At 52.9% G+C, this 17,955-nt stretch overlaps 2 protein-coding genes across 4 annotated transcripts; one reads left to right on the top strand and one right to left on the bottom strand.

Annotated features, from left to right (window-relative positions):
- Positions 1 to 1,292: 1,292 nt before the first annotated feature.
- eif5b (eukaryotic translation initiation factor 5B) lies at positions 1,293 to 10,573 on the top strand. The gene is made up of 25 exons (XM_086202706.1): positions 1,293 to 1,619; positions 2,791 to 2,907; positions 2,977 to 3,040; positions 3,126 to 3,284; positions 3,371 to 3,830; positions 3,897 to 4,030; positions 4,262 to 4,339; positions 4,419 to 4,569; positions 4,685 to 4,777; positions 5,198 to 5,284; positions 5,354 to 5,413; positions 5,485 to 5,783; positions 5,862 to 5,969; positions 7,076 to 7,186; positions 7,267 to 7,334; positions 7,542 to 7,683; positions 7,757 to 7,888; positions 7,966 to 8,310; positions 8,399 to 8,530; positions 8,619 to 8,750; positions 8,825 to 8,901; positions 8,986 to 9,150; positions 9,224 to 9,362; positions 9,440 to 9,601; positions 9,990 to 10,573. Exons 1-25 carry the CDS (start codon positions 1,585 to 1,587, stop codon positions 10,095 to 10,097), a joined length of 3,558 nt encoding a protein of 1,185 aa, XP_086058832.1. The 5' UTR covers positions 1,293 to 1,584; the 3' UTR covers positions 10,098 to 10,573.
- A 2,385-nt stretch (positions 10,574 to 12,958) lies between these two features.
- bco1l (beta-carotene oxygenase 1, like) lies at positions 12,959 to 17,699 on the bottom strand. 3 transcript variants are annotated; one of them, XM_086202717.1, is made up of 12 exons: positions 17,593 to 17,699; positions 17,113 to 17,241; positions 16,903 to 17,032; positions 16,670 to 16,817; positions 16,438 to 16,585; positions 14,397 to 14,617; positions 14,255 to 14,323; positions 14,057 to 14,152; positions 13,870 to 13,975; positions 13,701 to 13,795; positions 13,503 to 13,614; positions 12,959 to 13,291 (listed from the first exon to the last, which is right to left on the bottom strand). In XM_086202717.1, the coding sequence occupies exons 1-12, from the start codon at positions 17,654 to 17,656 to the stop codon at positions 13,137 to 13,139; spliced, it is 1,473 nt and encodes a 490-aa protein (XP_086058843.1). In that variant the 5' UTR covers positions 17,657 to 17,699; the 3' UTR covers positions 12,959 to 13,136. The 3 variants fall into 3 exon arrangements, with proteins under 3 accessions (XP_086058843.1, XP_086058842.1, XP_086058844.1); XM_086202716.1 differs by having other exon boundaries at positions 14,057 to 14,323; XM_086202718.1 differs by lacking the exon at positions 17,593 to 17,699 and adding an exon at positions 17,482 to 17,556 and having other exon boundaries at positions 14,057 to 14,323.
- Positions 17,700 to 17,955: the final 256 nt, after the last annotated feature.

Raw genomic sequence — 17,955 nt, forward strand, 5'->3', positions numbered from 1 at the left:
AGCACAGATCAGAGACAGAGCAGTGGGGGAGGGGTTCTTAAAGGGCCAGCTCTCAGCTCTGCTCTCACTCTAGCACAGATCAAAGACAGAGCAGTGGGGAGGGGTTCTTAAAGGGCCAGCTCTCAGCTCTGCTCTCACTCTAGCACAGATCAAAGACAGAGCAGTGGGGAGGGGTTCTTAAAGGGCCAGCTCTCAGCTCTGCTCTCACTCTAGCACAGATCAAAGACAGAGCAGTGGGGGAGGGGTTCTTAAAGGGCCAGCTCTCAGCTCTGCTCTCACTCTAGCACAGATCAAAGACAGAGCAGTGGGGAGGGGTTCTTAAAGGGCCAGCTCTCAGCTCTGCTCTCACTCTAGCACAGATCAAAGACAGAGCAGTGGGGGAGGGGTTCTTAAAGGGCCAGCTCTCAGCTCTGCTCTCCACTCTAGCACAGATCAGAGACAGAGCAGTGGGGAGGGGTTCTTAAAGGGCCAGCTCTCAGCTCTGCTCTCACTCTAGCACAGATCAAAGACAGAGCAGTGGGGGAGGGGTTCTTAAAGGGCCAGCTCTCAGCTCTGCTCTCACTCTAGCACAGATCAGAGACAGAGCAGTGGGGGAGGGGTTCTTAAAGGGCCAGCTCTCAGCTCTGCTCTCACTCTAGCACAGATCAGAGACAGAGCAGTGGGGGAGGGGTTCTTAAAGGGCCAGCTCTCAGCTCTGCTCTCACTCTAGCACAGATCAAAGACAGAGCAGTGGGGGAGGGGTTCTTAAAGGGCCAGCTCTCAGCTCTGCTCTCACTGTCCGATCAGACTCAGGCTTCTATCTCCTAAACTACAAGGCCTCCAGATCTGACCAAGACACCCTGGGATTCAGGCCGGTGTCAAGGACGCGGCCACAGGCCGCGCAGGGGCTCAGGCCCTAACAACGCTGCTTGCAGCTTTAATTATGATGACTCCTTTTATTATCATTATTATTATTACTCCTATTATTATTATTATCATTATTATTACTCCTGCTATTATTATTATTATCATTATTGTTAATATTATTGTTTTTTCTTGTTTCCACATCAACCACCTGGAATCTCCTGATCACCTCCACCATTGTTCATAGTAAAGATTCAGCAAAAAAAGAAAAAATCCTTTTTTGGGTGAGGGTTCTGTAATTAAATTGTGTTTTTCAACTCTTGGAATGAATGAATTTACCACCAAATCAAATCAGAAACCTCGTCATGACGCATGCGCAGAGCCAAGAACAAGAGGTGTCACTCCGCGGGTGTCGGGCAGGACGAGCTCGGTCACGTTGATGAGTGAGTTCACCGGATCAGGGACGCGCACGTCTTACGTCAGCAGCAGAATGCGCCACACCAGCGGAGCTACATGTCCTGGCACTAATGAACCTCATTTAATATCCTCGACGGTCAACCGTAAGTGGTTGTTTTCCCGGATCACCGGAAGTGTCGGGCAGCAACTTCCGTCTGTGAGGACGTGGAGCAGCAGGACGCCAGCCGTGGGAGCCCTCCTCCGCCCCGCAGCAGGAGACGATCTACTGATGTGAGCCGAGCGGCGTGTCGGCTAGCGGACCTACAGACGTGACGCTGCGGCAGGATGGGGAAGAAACAGAAGAAATCGGGAGAGGACAGGTAGAGGATGCACCGCCCGGCTCATCGAGGCGGTCGGCACGCGGCGGCAGTGACCCCCCGCCCCCGCGTTAGAATCACCTAGGCCCGTTAGCTGCGCTGGTCCCCAGTTAGCTTAGAGGCTAGCTGCTGCTAACCACGAGTCGGCGGCCGCGAGATCGCTGCAGGTGATCGCTTAACGTCCTGGCGTGAGAAGAGTCCCGCGCCGAGCAGGCCGGCCGAGGCGGGCTCACCTGCGGCGACCTGAACCTGTGAGAGTGGGTCGCAGGGTGCTGCCGGGCCAGCAGGCTCGTCACCTGTTAGCCATGTTAGCTTTTTGCTCGACTCTCCCTTGAAACCCGAGTAGAAAACAAACTCTAACGCTTTAACTTCCTGTTTCGTGACTGCAGCTCAACTTCATGTGTGACATGTGAAGCTCGGTGCTAACACTTTAGCTCGTCTAGAACTCATTCGTGAACTGACAGCTACATGTAACGCGAGCAGCCGCTCACCTGTAGCTAGTTACCGCGCACCTGCACTACTGCCGCGAGACACGTCATTTATTGGCCGTAAACGGTGCGTCACATCGACATCGATCCGCTGCGTGACTGGTCGGTGGCTGCTAGCGGCTGCGACTGGTTTCTCTGAACGTGCCAGTCAGATGCTACCACATTAGCAGTGCTGACAGATTTGCCTTTATTTTTGGCACATGTGCAAGCTGGTCCGCCATCTTGGATCTAGGTGTGGTGACGTCACTCGGGCCGAACCTCAGTGAATGCAGTTGGTCCTGACGAAGGGCACTCAAACGTCACACGCTAACAACCATGGTACGACTGAACTATGACAAGTCGCTGGCAACAACTCGCCCAAGTCCATCATGGCTTCAGAACTCATCATATGTTCACTGTTGGCGGTCCAAGATGGCGGAGCCATTGAGACGTGTACGTCGGTGCGTCCTTATCTGATTCTGACCCTGTGAATGGTATCAGACAGACAAACTGGCGGTCCTGGCTGGGACCAGCAGGGGGGTTGTGTGAGCGCCGGTGGCTGCAGGGCAGGAACAGAGGGCTGATGCCGCAGGAATTGGCTTGTCAGCAGCTGTGCGTGAGCTGGCGGGTCGTGGGCGAGGGACCGTCGAAGGGTTTATCTCCTCCCGGCCGTGAACCCTACTGATTGATTGCCGTGTGTTGATCAGTGCCAAAGATGACGACATCGACATCGACGCTCTGGCAGCGGAGATTGAAGGCGCCGGAGCCTCCAAGGAGCCGAAAGGGAAGAAGAAGAAGAAAGGAGCCAAGAAAGAGGACTTTGAGTAAGACGCCTCCCTCCCTCCTGTGTTTGCTCTGTTGTCTGTGGTTACTGAGTCGTGTCTCCACCACAGCGAGGACGACATCCTGAAGGAGCTGGAGGAGATGTCGCTGGAGACGGCGGGCGGGAAGGCCAAGGTACCCATCAGCAGGCCGGTGCCGCCGACATCATAGGCCCATCCTCCACACGGTGAGTTCATCTCATTCTTTTGTCTCTGCTCAGAAACCTGACACCACAGAGGAAGATGGGAGTGTGGAGCCTCCCAGAGCAGAGAAGAAGAAGACCAGGAAGGGCAAGAAGGGCGAATTCAGCCCTGAGGATGAGGAGGGCGATGGTGGCGAAGGTGTGGTTGACAACGAGAGGAATGGCAAGCAGGAGAAGGTGAGGCCACTGGAACCTGAGGAGCCTGCAGTATCCACCTGAGATGTAGTTCTCTGTCTGTAGTACTTCTGCTTGTGCTTCTTCAGGCTCCGCCTCCTCCCGCTGCTGCATCTGAGTCTGATGACGACAGCGGCTCACTCTTGTGCTTCAAGACCAGAGGAGAAAAGAGAGGTGACAAAAAACCCTCAGGCTCTGATGAAGAGGAGGATGATGACTTGAAGAAAGGAGAGAAAGAGGAGGAGTCTGACAATGAGGAGGAGTTCATCTCCAGGAGAGACAAGAAGAAGAACAAAGGCAAAGCTGCGAAGAGCGAGGATGAAGAGCAGGAGGACGATGGAAGCTTCAAGATCAAAACGGCAGCGCAGAAGAAGGCAGAGAAGAAGGAGAGGGAGAAGAAGAAGAAGGAGGAGGATAGGATGAAGCAGAAGAAAAGGGACAAGGAGGTCCCCATGGAGACCAAGAAGGAACCAGAGAGGACCCCCACAGAAGCCCCACCCCTCCCAGGAGCAGCATATGAACAGGAAGGGGCGGAGCCAGTGGCTGATGGTAAGATGTGACTCCTGCTGGACATTTGTGTCTTCCTGAGTGGAGTTTGACTGTTTGGTCCTTCAGACGAAGCCGAGGGCGACAAGAAGAAGAAGGACAAGAAGAAGAAGAAGGGGGAGAAGGAGGAGAAGGAGAAGAAGAAGGGACCCAGCAAGGCCACAGTGAAGGCTATGCAGGAGGCACTGGCCCGCATGAAGGAGGTGGGTGCAGAGGGACGGGACAGAGGCATGCTGGGAATTGTAGTCCTATCCCACATGCTGACCCTCATCACCACACACACCAGCACTCACTGAGATCTTGTTGTTTGAAGCACAGCAGCATCGACACATTTCAGGGTCACCTGGGCGGGGCGTGACCCCTTGTTCCTGGAGGTCTGGGTCACCTGGGGGCATGACCTTTTGTGGTCCTCTGACAGCCTTATTTTGATGCAGGAGGAGGAGCGAGCCAAGCAGGAGGAGGAAGAGCAACTGAAGAGGCTGGAAGAGCTGGAGAAGCAGCGGCAGGAGCAGGTAAACCCCAAACTCCTCTTTTTCTCCTCCTTTCTTTTGAGGCTCCTCCCTCAGCCCGACCTTTGACCTTCACTGTCAGGAGCGGCTGGAGCAGGAGCGCAAGGAGAAGAAGAAGCAAAAGGAGAAAGAGAGGAAGGAGCGTCTGAAGAAGGAAGGCAAGCTGCTGACAAAAGCCCAGCGGGAGGCGCGAGCTCGGGCTGAGGCCACGCTGAAGGTGCTGCAGGCTCAGGGTGAGCGCTGCCAATCACGTCCCACCCTGCTCCTGAGAGGAGGCCATACGTGGCTTTCCAAATTAAAAGCCTCAGGTACTTTTCGATCTAACACAGTGTGTGTTTGTGTGTGTAGGTGTTGAGGTGCCATCCAAAGACTCGTTGCCAAAGAAAAAGCCAGTTTATGGGGACAAGTGGAAGAAGAAGAAGAACGCCCAGACCTCTGAAGGTACCCGAGGCTGCTCGCCGCTCACACGTCGGCTCAGATCAGTGGTTCTCAAAGGTTTTACAACAAGCACCGCCTCAGAAAAGCTCTCGGAGAGTCACAGCTCCTCACTCTGTCCTCCTTTTTTGCTAATGTTAGCAGCTAACGCTAGCAGCTAGTCAGCACATAACGGTCTGACACTAAATATCACAAGGAAGGAATAACGTAATGTAGGTTATCCTCAAGTTATGTGCTTCCATCAGCCATTTTCGATGGTGTCGTTTGTTTTTTAAATGTATGACTTTTTTAAATTTTTAATAAAACATTTCTGGGATTCTTCCACATACCACTAGAGGGAGCTCATGTACCTTGAGAACCCCTGGTTCAGGTCATTCAATCCAGACTTGCGTGAGTTGATTTCACATGCCATCTTTGCCCTCCCAGAGACCTCAGAGGTGACCTCCCCAACATCTGAGATGCCTGAACCTGTTGCCATGGAGACGGAGGCGGGGACACCAGCAAAGGAGCCAGGTGAGGAGTTGGAGGGGCATGTGTGTGCAGGATCGATGGTGCAGCGTTTAACATGGCGTGTGTCTGCAGAGGTGAAGCCAGACGCTGCCGTGGACGACTGGGAGGCCATCGCCAGCGACGAGGAGAAAGGTGAGGAGTGGACAGACAATGAAGACGCCCAGACATGACGGCTGGTTAACATGTGACTGAATCTCTGTCAGAGCTGAAGAAAGTCCACATTGAGGTGAAGGGGGAGGCTGCTGCCCCCCCGCAGCTCGCTGGCAGTGAGGAGGATGAGGAGGAAGATGACGAGGAGGAGGAGGAGGATGAGGAAGATGAGGAGGATGAGGATGAGAGTGAAGAAGCACAGGAGGAAGAGAAGGAGTCGATGGAGGTGGTGACAGGCCAGGGGAAGAGAAGGACGGCGAGGGAGAGCGAGGGAGAGAGCAGTGAGAGCGAGGATGATGATGGGAGAACAAAGGAGGAGCGCCTATATGACCGTGCCAGGCGGAGGATTGAGGTGAGTGGGCGGGAACATCACTGGCCCGGCGGCTCGTCTCTTCACCTGCCTCTGACTGGTTCCTGTTGGTTACCACAGAAACGCAGGGCTGAGAACCTGAAGAATGTCGATGTGGACACGCTGAGGGCGCCGGTGGTTTGTGTGCTTGGTCATGTGGATACAGGGAAGACCAAAATCCTGGACAAGGTACTGACTCCTCCCTGGTGACTGACTCGTGACTGACTCCTCCCTGGTGACTGACTCCTCCCTGGTGACTTGGGTAGAGAACGCATAGGTACTGAGAACCAGTTCTCGGTACCTGTGCGTTCTCTGTGCGTCCGATGGCTAGAACGTCACTCGTCTGAACGTGGACCGCAAAAAACGCTGGGAAGTCTGGCTTCATTTTAATTTGAAGAGGACGGAGTCGCACAGAGCAACATCTGTAGAACAGCTGCTGCCGAAGGAGGACCGCCTCAAACATGACGAACACCTCGGCCTGCCTGGTGCAACAATTAGCGAGTGGACTGAGTTCAACTGGGGGGTCGCTCTACTGCTCCGTCGCTTCCTCCCCTTTGGACGGTCAACCTTCACCATCAGCCAGCAGCTCCTCGTTGCTGCCAGAATCCGGTAGGTGCCGATGATGGTCGTCTCCTTCTGAACAAACCTGCTTCAGTGACAGACGAGCAGCTCTTCAGACTGGGTCTGTTTATAGTTGGTGAACGGGCGCTAATGATGCTAACGTTAGCAGTCACAACCTGCTGCTGCTACGTGAAGCAGCCACGCCCCCAGCCAGCAGTCCACCGCCATCATATCCATGTCCATCCGTCTAGGCTGCAGAGCTTTGATCGGCTAAACTGGCCGTGTGGAGGAATGACCTGGCCTGTGTGAAGGCTTTTCAAACAAAGATTCTCCTGATGAAGAGGCGGTGACCTGCTGACTCCCATCTCAAAGAACCGGAATCGAGAATCGTTGAGAACAGGAATCAAGAATCGTTGAGAACAGGAATCGAGAATCGTTGAGAACAGGAATCAAGAATCGTTGAGAACAGGAATCGATACTGAAAATCGGAATCGAGAATTGTTGAGAACAGGAATCAAGAATCGTTGAGAACAGGAATCGATACTGAAAATCGGAATCGAGAATCGTTGAGAACAGGAATCGAGAATCGTTGAGAACAGGAATCGATACTGAGAATCGGAATCGGTAAAATCCGAACGATACCCAACTCTACCCGTGACTGACTGCTCACTGGGGACTGAGACTCCTCACTGGGGAGTGACTCATCTCTCTGACTGATCATGTGACCTGTGCAGCTGCGCCACACGCACGTCCAGGACAGTGAGGCAGGAGGAATCACTCAGCAGATTGGTGCCACGAATGTCCCCAAGGAGACGATTGAAGAGCAGACGAGGATGGTCAAAAGCGTACGAGCAAACACACGTGCATGTACACGCACGTACGGTCATGTTGGCAGTGAGTATCAACAGCTCTGTTGTTTGTGCAGTTCGACAAAGAGTCCATCAAGATTCCAGGCATGCTGATCATCGACACGCCGGGACACGAGTCCTTCAGGTACCTAAGTCAATGAGGTCCAACGCAAGGACGACCTGGTTGCCATTAAAGGTCACGTCACTACTCAGGACTGTTTTTTTTTTTTTTTTTATTGTTTTGCTAGCAACCATGCGAGGATAATGAGTTAGCAAGAATATTACGTGTCTTCTCTAACTTGTGTCTCCATGGTAACTGGTGTCTATCTTTGTGGCCTGGGTACATCGTCAGTAATCTGAGGAACCGTGGGAGCTCTCTATGTGACATCGCCATCTTGGTGGTGGACATCATGCATGGTCTGGAGCCACAGACACTGGAGTCCATCAACCTGCTGAAGGACAAGAAGTGTCCCTTCATCGTTGCCCTCAACAAGGTTGCTGGGCAACACCTGTCAGCATTTGTCTCTGTCCTGGTTGACTGCTTCTCACGTTGTTGTCCGTCTCCAGATAGACCGACTCTATGACTGGAAGAAAAGTCCAGAGACTGACGTTGTGACGACATTAAAAAAGCAGAAGAAGAACACCAAGGATGAGTTTGACGAGCGAGCGAAGGCCGTCATCGTGGAGTTCGCCCAGCAGGTATTGCATCATCAATCATCGACCAGTCACAGTTGAGCATGAGAATGCCATGGTGCAGTGACCCTCCTTGTCCTCAGGGTCTGAACGCCGCCTTGTTCTTTGAGAACAAAGACCCACGGACATTTGTGTCGCTGGTTCCTACCTCGGCGCACAGCGGCGATGGGATGGGGAACCTAATCGCATTGCTGGTGGAGCTGACACAGACCATGCTAGCACGCCGCTTAGCACATTGTGATGAGCTGCGGGCACAGGTGATGGAGGTCAAAGCACTGCCTGGCATGGGGACAACTATTGATGTCATCCTGATTAACGGGCGCTTGCGCGAGGGTGAGACCATCATCGTTCCTGGTGTGGAAGGACCAATCGTCACGCAGATTCGAGGACTGCTGCTTCCACCACCACTCAAGGAGCTCCGTGTTAAGGTACCGGCTGCTGGTCAGCTCACTGCCAAGTGGCACTGAACCCTGGCTGATACTGTGTGTGTGTGTGTGTGTGTGTGTGTGTGTGTAGAACCAGTACGAGAAGCACAAGGAGGTGTCCACTTCTCAGGGGGTCAAGATCCTGGGGAAAGACCTGGAGAAGGCACTGGCAGGACTTCCCCTGCTGGTGGCCCTCAAGGATGACGAGGTCCCCGTTCTTAGGGTAATACACACACACACACACACACACACACACTTTGGACAGTTGCAGGGACGGGGGGTGTCCCACTTAGTGACTGGTGTGTCTCCAGGATGAACTGGTGCGAGAGCTCAAACGGACCCTGAGCTGCATCAAACTGGAGGAGAAAGGTGTCTATGTTCAGGCCTCAACACTGGGATCCCTGGAGGCCCTGCTGGAGTTCCTCAGGACGTCCAAGGTCCCTGTAAGTGTTTGTCCTCACATACCAGGTCTGTCTGTCCCCCCATCTGTCCTCTTGATCTCTGACCCTGTCTGTAGTACGCCGGCATCAACATCGGACCAGTACACAAGAAGGATGTGATGAAGGCGTCCACCATGCTGGAGCACGACCCCCAGTATGTTCGTGTCAGCCTCGTCTCCTTGTCAACATCAAGCGCGCCGTGGTGTGTGTGAGCACTGACGTGTGATGATGCGTACAGGTTTGCTGTCATCCTGGCGTTTGACGTGAAGGTGGAGCGGGACAGTCAGGACATGGCTGACAGCCTCGGTGTCCGCATCTTCTCGGCCGAGATCATCTACCACCTGTTTGACGCCTTCACCAAATACCGTGAGGACTACAAGAAGGCCAAGCAGGATGAGTTCAAGTACGAGCCCCCCCACCCCCACCCCCACGTGTCTGTGCCACGTCCTCACAGCATGTTTGTGGTGTGTTTGCAGGCACGTGGCGGTCTTCCCGGTCAAGCTGCGCGTCCTCCCTCAGTTTATCTTCAACTCCAGAGACCCAATCGTCATCGGCGTGACTGTGGAGGCTGGTGTCCTGCACCAGGGGACGCCGCTCTGCGTCCCCAGTAAAGGGGTGAGTGGCCTTCTGTTCAGGGCGGGTGTGGGTGTGGGTGGGTGTGTTGACGTAGTGTGTATGTGTGCGTGTTTCAGTTCGTGGACATCGGCGTGGTCACCAGCATCGAGGTCAACCACAAGTCAGTGGACAGCGCCAAGAAAGGTCAGGAGATCTGTGTCAAGATCGAACCTATCCCTGGCGAGGCGCCCAAGATGTATGGACGCCATTTTGAAGCCACCGACATGATTGTCAGCAAGGTGAGGATGGGGGCGGGGCGGAAAACACAAAACGCATGACTGTCGCAGCTCAGTGGGAGAGCAGCGAGCGTTTACACGATATTGGCCATTGGGCAAGTGATTGTGATGTCACTGTCATACCCGTGCTAGTTCCCTCGAAGCCAGCATGATACCTGACCTTTCCTTCATGTGGCGTTTGTTTAAAGGGGCGCCATGTTTGTTGTTGTCATCATTGCCCTCATAACTGCAAAGTGCAACCCTTCTCAAATGTCAGAATGTTCCGCTCTAGTTTAGTTCTCAGTTGCGGCGCCGGCTGAGACCGCGGCCCATATCAGGCCGCTGTCAACGTTCCGTGTTTTCTGTCTGGAGCTGCGGTGTTGATGGCGATGACGTGCTCTGTGCATTTCAGATCACGCGGGCATCGATTGACGCGCTGAAGAACTGGTTCCGAGACGAGATGCAGAAATCGGACTGGCAGCTGATCGTGGAACTGAAGAAGACGTTCGAGATCATCTGAGGGTCCCGCTCGCCGACGGGGAGAACCCTGCTTCCCTCGGACGAAAGTGGAGGGACAAAAAAACAACCAAGAATCCAGCTGGGCGTGTGTGTCAGTCAAGTGGCGTGCTCGCCGTCCCGCCGTTTTAGGACTCTGGTCACTCAGTATTCCAACGTGCCTGTTCTTCTGCGTTGTCTTCTTCTTCTCTGCTGCTTCGCCGCCCTGCCCTGCCCCCCCACACCCCGGTGCATGGTGGGATTGTAGTGAATACTTCCAGAGGGCTAACTTAACGGAGGCGATGGCAGTTGACCATAAAGACTCAGAGGAGTTGACTCCGCGTTGATGGTTTACTGTTGGTTTGTAGGCCATGTTGGAGGGTGACGGGGGTGGGGGTGGGGGCGGCGTGATGATGGAGGGGCGTCGCCGCTGGAATTTTAAACTGTTTCTGCTGCAAATGCTGATGTAATAAATTCCCATGATTCCACCGAAGTTGAACGAATCATCAATCAGGATGGTGCCATGGCGGCCTGAGGGTGATCGCTGTCACCGTAGCCGACCTCTGTCAGGGGTCAGAAGGGTCAGTTTTTTAAAGCTTTATTAGTTCACATCTGACTGCATTTGATTCGTTTCATTGGAGTTTGATGGATTTGGTTTGTAGCTGACAGGACAACAATAACAGTCATCATAAATGAAATGGCAGCAGCACACGATGACATCAGCGCGCAGTCACCACCCTCAAGTGATGACCTCACTGTCGCAGCAACCAGCTCATGACGAGGGAACACTACGCCTTCTCCCTGCTGCTGGCAGGACTGTGTTGAGCTCTTTTGTTCCTTTTCTTTCAAAAATATGCATTGCAGGGCACATGACCATATTAGGTAAAATAAGTGCCCGCCTCCTTCCAACGCGTTTCAGATGTTGGTCCGACACTGATGAAGAAACTGAGGTGAACTCAGTCTTGTGAAGGACGCGGTACCAGCTCCCATGAGAGGCTGTGACTGGACAGTAGAACATTTGGGACGGTTCCCTCAGGCCTCCTTGGTTTCCACAGTCAGAGAGAACCTCGCAGAAGGTGATCCACGATACTCCGCATGTGATCTACTGAAACGCGAGCGTTGGACATGACACCTGGATGTAGTTGGCCTGTGATTGACAGCAGGAAGTGGAGGTCCAGGTGAGGCTGTTGCTCGTGGGCTGGTTCCACCTGTGCAGTCCCTTCAAATTTGTTCCAATCCCGCAGCAACACTGCTTCCTGTTAATTCATGAAGTTGAGAAATCCAAGTGCTGGAAACTGCTGGTTGAAAGTTTCTGAGGTGAGCCTGGCGCCAGCCCATGGCAGCGGGAGATGAATTTGGTCCTTGGAACCGTTCATTGCTCCAGCTACAACTCCACAGTTCATTCAGCAGACGCTTCTGTCCTAACACGAGCAAGAATTTAGACTGGAGGGAGAAAGTTAAGTCAGTGTGACAGACAGCTTCAAGTTTGATGCCTGCAGGTGCTGCCACCTAGTGGCAGCAGAAAAGCCTTTTTTTTTTCTTCATATAATGGAACCACAACTGATCACAACATCAACAATGCCTCCACCACTGTCAGTGCTGAGTGTTCACCAAGAGCCGGTCTCTGACCTCCTGACTCGGTCCACCCTGAGGACCAGTAGGAGGCTCAGGTTTGAGGGCCTCGTGTTCCCTGAACAGTTGAGCCTTCAAACGGCTCTTCAAGGTAAAAGGAGCTCTGAGGGTCGCATGGAGTTGGGAAGTCCATTCCACCATGAGGGAGCAACAGAGGAGAAGAGCCAGGCTGGAGACTCAGAGCCATGATGGGCTGCCAGTCTGGCTCCAGTGCTGAAGAGGAGCCTGGGCTGGTTCTGGTTCTCCTGTATTCATGATCAGTTATCAGCTGCTCTAGTCTGAGTTTTAAGGCTCTCCAGCCAGATCCCACCTGACTCTTCCAGTCTGGAGCAGCGCCACGCCCTCTCCAGGGACTGAGCCGTTTGTCCCAGCTGTTGGGTTTGAGAACTGTACCACGGTGCTGGTGTCCTTTGTTTCGTAGTTTTCTTTATCAATGATGCAGTCGAGTCCCGAGTTCCTTTCAGTGTGTCTGCTGCTCGACTGATCAGTGACCGATGGGGGCGGAGCTAAAGTTGGCAGCAGGCTCGTCTGTTACAACGGACACGACAGTGAATTTAACACCAGTGGGAATGTTTCCTTCAATCTCGCTATGACATCATCAGACAGACATCTGGTAAACTACAGTTTTCCTCAGTGGTGTGTAGTCCAGTAGTACAAGTACAAGGTGATGAAGGGATGGTCTGACAAAATACTACTGAATGTTCAACTTCAGCTCCACCTGTCAGGACCAGGTCGGGGGTCGGGGGTCGGGTTCACGTCCACACTGATAGAAGCAGTCGAGTCTGAACGTGAGATGAATGCAGGACCCAGACTGTCACTCCCAACATCCTCCTGCAACGATGACTCCATCTGTTTAAGATCTAAACGGGACATAAACTCTGAGGATCAGATCAGAACTCAGGGTCTGGACCAGGAGGGGGAACACAGAAACTGATGGAAGCGGCTGTCGAGTTTCCAGGCTGAGACGACTGAGAATCAGACTCTCAAATGAACTAGAACTTCCTCTGGTTTGGGGTTTAGTACAAGACTTGAGTCTAGAATGGTAGCAGCACCCCCTGCTGGGCCGGAGTCTGGAGGACTGGGAGGGTTAATGTGACTGGGAGGAGTGGATCCATTTAGGCTAACATGCTGGTGGTTCCACAGGTTCCAGTCAGGTATCGATTCATGTTCTAATACAGCTTTGATGATAAATGAAGCAACTGTCAAAATCAAGTTCAACACAAAAAAACGTGAAGAGAAGGAAGGAGTCAGAGGTGACAACGTTTTTATGGGTTACATCTGATGGCGTTTTATGACATCACAACAGACACCTGAATCTGTTACGATGTCTGTCCACAAACTGAGAGGCAGTGTCACAGCGTCTGCCAATGGGAGTCCAGTTTCTTCCACCCGCTTCCCTTCACGCTGTTCAGGTGCAGGAACAGGAAGCGGTCTATGAGGCGGCAGGGATGAAATGGCCATGGAGGTCCATGTGGACACTGGCGGGAATGGACGCCCTCGCCACCTCCGCCATGGTTTTAGCATCGAGCACGAGCATGAAGGGAGCAATGTTTGGGTCCGGAGAGACGACGGACGACAGGATGACCCCTGCAGGAGTTCAAACACAGGAAGTCAGGACACCTGAGATCTGACCTTTGAAGGTACAATCAGCCAGCGGGGAGGAGACCAGGAAGTAGCCATGCCCCGCCGTCACTCCGTCAATCCGCCCCATCACACACCGCACCACTTCCTCATTCATCGGACGTTTTGACCTTTTTCAGATTTCATGTGAAACAGGATGAAAAGCGAATGAGCTCACCATCGTCTTCCTCCACCGCCCCCGGCGCCTCCACGAACACCGGCTCCGAGGGGTAGCAGCTCTCCTGCTGCCACTCCACCTGCTTCCTGCTGACAATGTCAAATTTGGCGATCTGGCAGAAGCAAGAGAAGAAAATGACATCACGGCCACCGGTGGCGGTGTTCACATGTTCATCATGGCGGTCAGGTGGGCGTGGACCTTGTTGGGATGTGGCGTCCACTCCACCCGGGAGCCATAGAAATAACGATACTTCCTGGCGTTGAAGTTGTAGTTGATCCCGGGCAGCTCCAGACCTGCAGGGACTCAAACTCGTTAGTCGCGGCCATGAAACTGCGGCATCAGAGCGTGTGAATCTCGTTTGTGGAACCTTGGAACAGCGTGTCAGGCCGGCAGTAGATGGCGCCATTCTCCTGCATCACTGCCTGGGCTGTCGTGTCGGTCAGCGTCACCAGGTTGGTCCCTCGAGGAGACTCCTGAGGAGGACTCTGGTTCAGACGTGTCCTTGAAGAATGTGTGTGTGTGGGAACGGGACTGGATGGCATGGGACAACTGACCTTGTGGGCGTGCAGCGGCAGTACGAACCTCCGGCACACAGGTGGCGAGAAGCTGGTAGTGGACTGGATGAAGTTGGTGGTGTTCTGGCGCAGGTTCTGCAGGTAGAACATGTCATACAGGTTGCTGTTCTCATAGTTGATGAGGTCAAAGACCACGTGGTTGTCGTCTTCATAGGCGTTGATGTGGTGGAAGACAACCATGGCATCGGCGTAGAAGCGAGTAGAGACGGCCCTCCCCGTGGTTCTGTTGATGAGGTGGAACACCGTCTGACAGCGAGAGGGAACAGTGAACCTTCTGAAGCCTACGAGACACATCACCCCCAAATGTGGCACCACGTACGATGTCATCCTTGTCGAACTTGAGGCAGCTGCCCCAGTTGACACCGCGAAAGTAGGCGGTGGCGAGACGGACAATGTCCAGCTTGAAGGGCTGTTCCACAAACACAATGAAGTTCTCCGTCATGCCGAAGCTGTGGAAGTAACTGGGGAAGAGCGTGGAACGAACCGGAATGGAACAGATCGGCTGGACCGTCCGGAGCGCTGGCCTCTTCTGTTCTTTACCTTAAACCCATAAGAGGACACTGGAGGACATTAGAGGATGCTGGAGGACATTAGAGGATGCTGGAGGACACTGGTGGACGTAAGAGGATACTGGAGGACACAAGGATGCTGGAGGACACTAGAGGATACTGGAGGACACTAGAGGATGCTGGAGGACACAAGAGGACATTAGAGGATGCTGGAGGACACTGGTGGACATAAGAGGATACTGGAGGACACGAGGATGCTGGAGGACACGAGAGGATGCTGGAGGACACAGGAGGACACTGGTGGATAAAGAGGATACTGGAGGACACTAGAGGACATTAGAGGATGCTGGAGGACACTGGTGGACGTAAGAGAATACTGGAGGACACAAGGATACTGGAGGACATGAGGATGCTGGAGGATACTAGAGGATGCTGGAGGACACAAGAGGACATTAGAGGATGCTGGAGGACACTGGTGAACATAAGAGGATACTGGAGGACACGAGGATGCTGGAGGACACTAGAGGATGCTGGAGGACACAGGAGGACACTGGTGGATAAAGAGGATACTGGAGGACACTAGAGGACATTAGAGGATGCTGGAGGACACTGGTGAACATAAGAGGATACTGGAGGATGCTGGAGGACACTGGTGGATAAAGAGGATACTGGAGGACACTAGAGGACATTAGAGGATGCTGGAGGACACTGGTGAACATAAGAGGATACTGGAGGATGCTGGAGGACACAGGAGGACACTGGTGGAAATGAGAGGATGCTGGAGGACACTTGAGGACACTAGAGTATGCTGGAGGACACTAGATGACATTAGAGGATGCTGGAGGACATTAGAGGATATTGGAGGACACAAGAGGATGCTGGAGGATACTGGTGGACATAAGAGGATACTGGAGGACACGAGGATGCTGGAAGACACTAGAGGACACTGGTGGACATAAGAGGATACTGGAGGACACTAGAGGATGCTGGAGGACACAGGAGGACACTGGTGGAAATAAGAGGATACTGGAGGACACGAGAGGACACCGGAGGACACTAGAGGATGCTGGAGGACACAAGGATGTTGGAGGACACCAGAGGATACTGGAGGATACTAGAGGATGCTGGAGGACACTAGAGGACATTAGTGGATGCTGGAGGACACTGGTGGACATAAGAGGATACTGGAGGACATTAGAGGATGCTGGGGGATACTGGTGGACATAAGAGAATACTGGAGGACACGAGGATGCTGGAGGACACGCGAGGACACTGGAGGATGCTGGAGGACACTGGTGGACATCAGAGGATACTGGAGGACACCAGATGACATTAGAGGATGCTGGAGGACACTAGAGGATACTGGAGGACATGAGGATGCTGGAGGACACGCGAGGACATTAGAGGATACTGGAGGACCCAAGATGACATTAGAGGATGCTGGAGGACACTAGAGGACATTAGAGGACACTGGTGGACATCAGAGGATACTGGAGGACACCAGATGACATTAGAGGATGCTGGAGGACACTAGAGGATACTGGAGGACATGAGGATGCTGGAGGACACTAGAGGATGCTGGAGGACATGAGAGGACATTAGAGGATACTGGAGGACACAAGATGACATTAGAGGATGCTGGAGGACACTGGAGGACATGAGAGGATGCTGGAGGACACTAGAGGATACTGGTGGACACTAAAGGACATCTGAGGACACTGGACATCAGAGATTACTGGCATGACACCAGAGGACATGAAATTACATCAGAGGACAGTACATCAGTAACCCGTCTTTCACTCAACAGATGCGACTCCAGACTCATGAACCAATCACTCCTCGCCAACGGACCTGAAGCATCCTTTGGGACTTTGAAGATGACATATTTGGGTGGGCCCAAGCCCATGATGGCGGTGCCCATGTTGTAGGTGTTGCCATGACGATCATAGTGAGGGTGGGCCGTGGCCAGGTTCAAAGCGATGTGGTTCCTGTAGTTGACCTGGTATTTAACATAAAGTTGATGAAGAGGCAGATCTGCTGTCTCAAATTTGAGTTGGATGCTTCGGGCTCCGCCGTCACTCACCCTGCCCACTGTTTCCAAGGTAACAGGGTCGATCTGGTTAATGTAATTAATCTCAGAAGACGCGTAGTAGTCCTGACCGTAGCGGATGATGTTGATCAGGTTGTTGTCTGTGAAATCAGGAACCACGTTGCAGAGATGCGTGAAAGCTCTGGTGGGACACAAGAGACGCTTATACAGAGTTGCAGGGACCAGAGCCAAGAACGCGTCCTGGTGGACTTGAACGGGGACCAGACCTGGAGAAGATGTTCTTGCACGGGTCTGGGTAGATCATGGTCCCAAACTCAGACACAACAATCCTGTTGGCGCGTATGTTCCTCTTGTACGTGTCACTCTTTAAGAACTTGCTCCTGTAGAAGACGTCCCCTGAGACAGGAACAGTTCAGAGGGGGACACGTTTGACATGAGGTCATGAGGTGGTATGATGTGATGGTGTGGAAACTCACCAGCGCTGAAGGTGAAGCTGTGGATGAGAGACAGGCCATCGAACCAGTGGTTGTACTCAGACTCACCCACAGAGAAGAGGCCCGGCCCGTTCCTCAGCAGTGTCCCCTGCAGCCAGGACGGGACACAGCCTAAAGGTAGCCCGGGGTCAAAGGTCATTTATTTACCACAAGAACTACATCACTCCCAGACTGAATCACTGAACCGCCAGGAACCAGTTGGCAGCGATGTCATAAACACCCGATCAGTAAAGGCTGTGTTTGCTTCCGCTTCTCAACAAAGAAACTTTGTTTCTTTCAACAAACAAAAATGGAAGGAAGGAAATGAACCAAAATTCACGAACACGAGAATGAAAGTAACCAAAGAGTCACCTTCCAATTGCTGACATCACCCATTTCTGATAACTGCAATACAGCGTTGATCTCAGAGCTGCGGCGGCTCCACGGATGTCAGCAGGGACGCGGGAGTGGCGGGACACTAACCTTGGATGAGGGCTCTCACCGGCTCCGGCGTCTCTTGTCCGTTGCGGCTGAACACGGGCTGCATACCTGCTGCGTTATCTCCTGAGGCGTCAGAGCTCTTTTGTAGGCATTGTGTACGTGACCTTTGCCAGCTCGCCACTCGTCAAACCTCACTGGATGATGTAACACAACAACGTGCCCTTTTCAGAATAAAAGCCTTCATGGTGTCAGTAATCCACTAATAAAAACACCCATGTTTGAGTTTCCATGGCGATGTGGTCTGGATCAATCCCATCAATCATTGACTGAAAACTATTTGATTTTATGATGTTTGTGCTTCTGGTTTGAAGGAGACAAAATGAACCTTTGACCTCCTGACCTCAT

The sequence above is a fragment of the Aulostomus chinensis genome, chromosome 1 (assembly GCF_037954235.1).
Source record: "Aulostomus chinensis isolate RoL2024-O1b breed Wild chromosome 1, RoL_Achi_v1.0, whole genome shotgun sequence".
Taxonomy (NCBI): domain Eukaryota; kingdom Metazoa; phylum Chordata; class Actinopteri; order Syngnathiformes; family Aulostomidae; genus Aulostomus; species Aulostomus chinensis.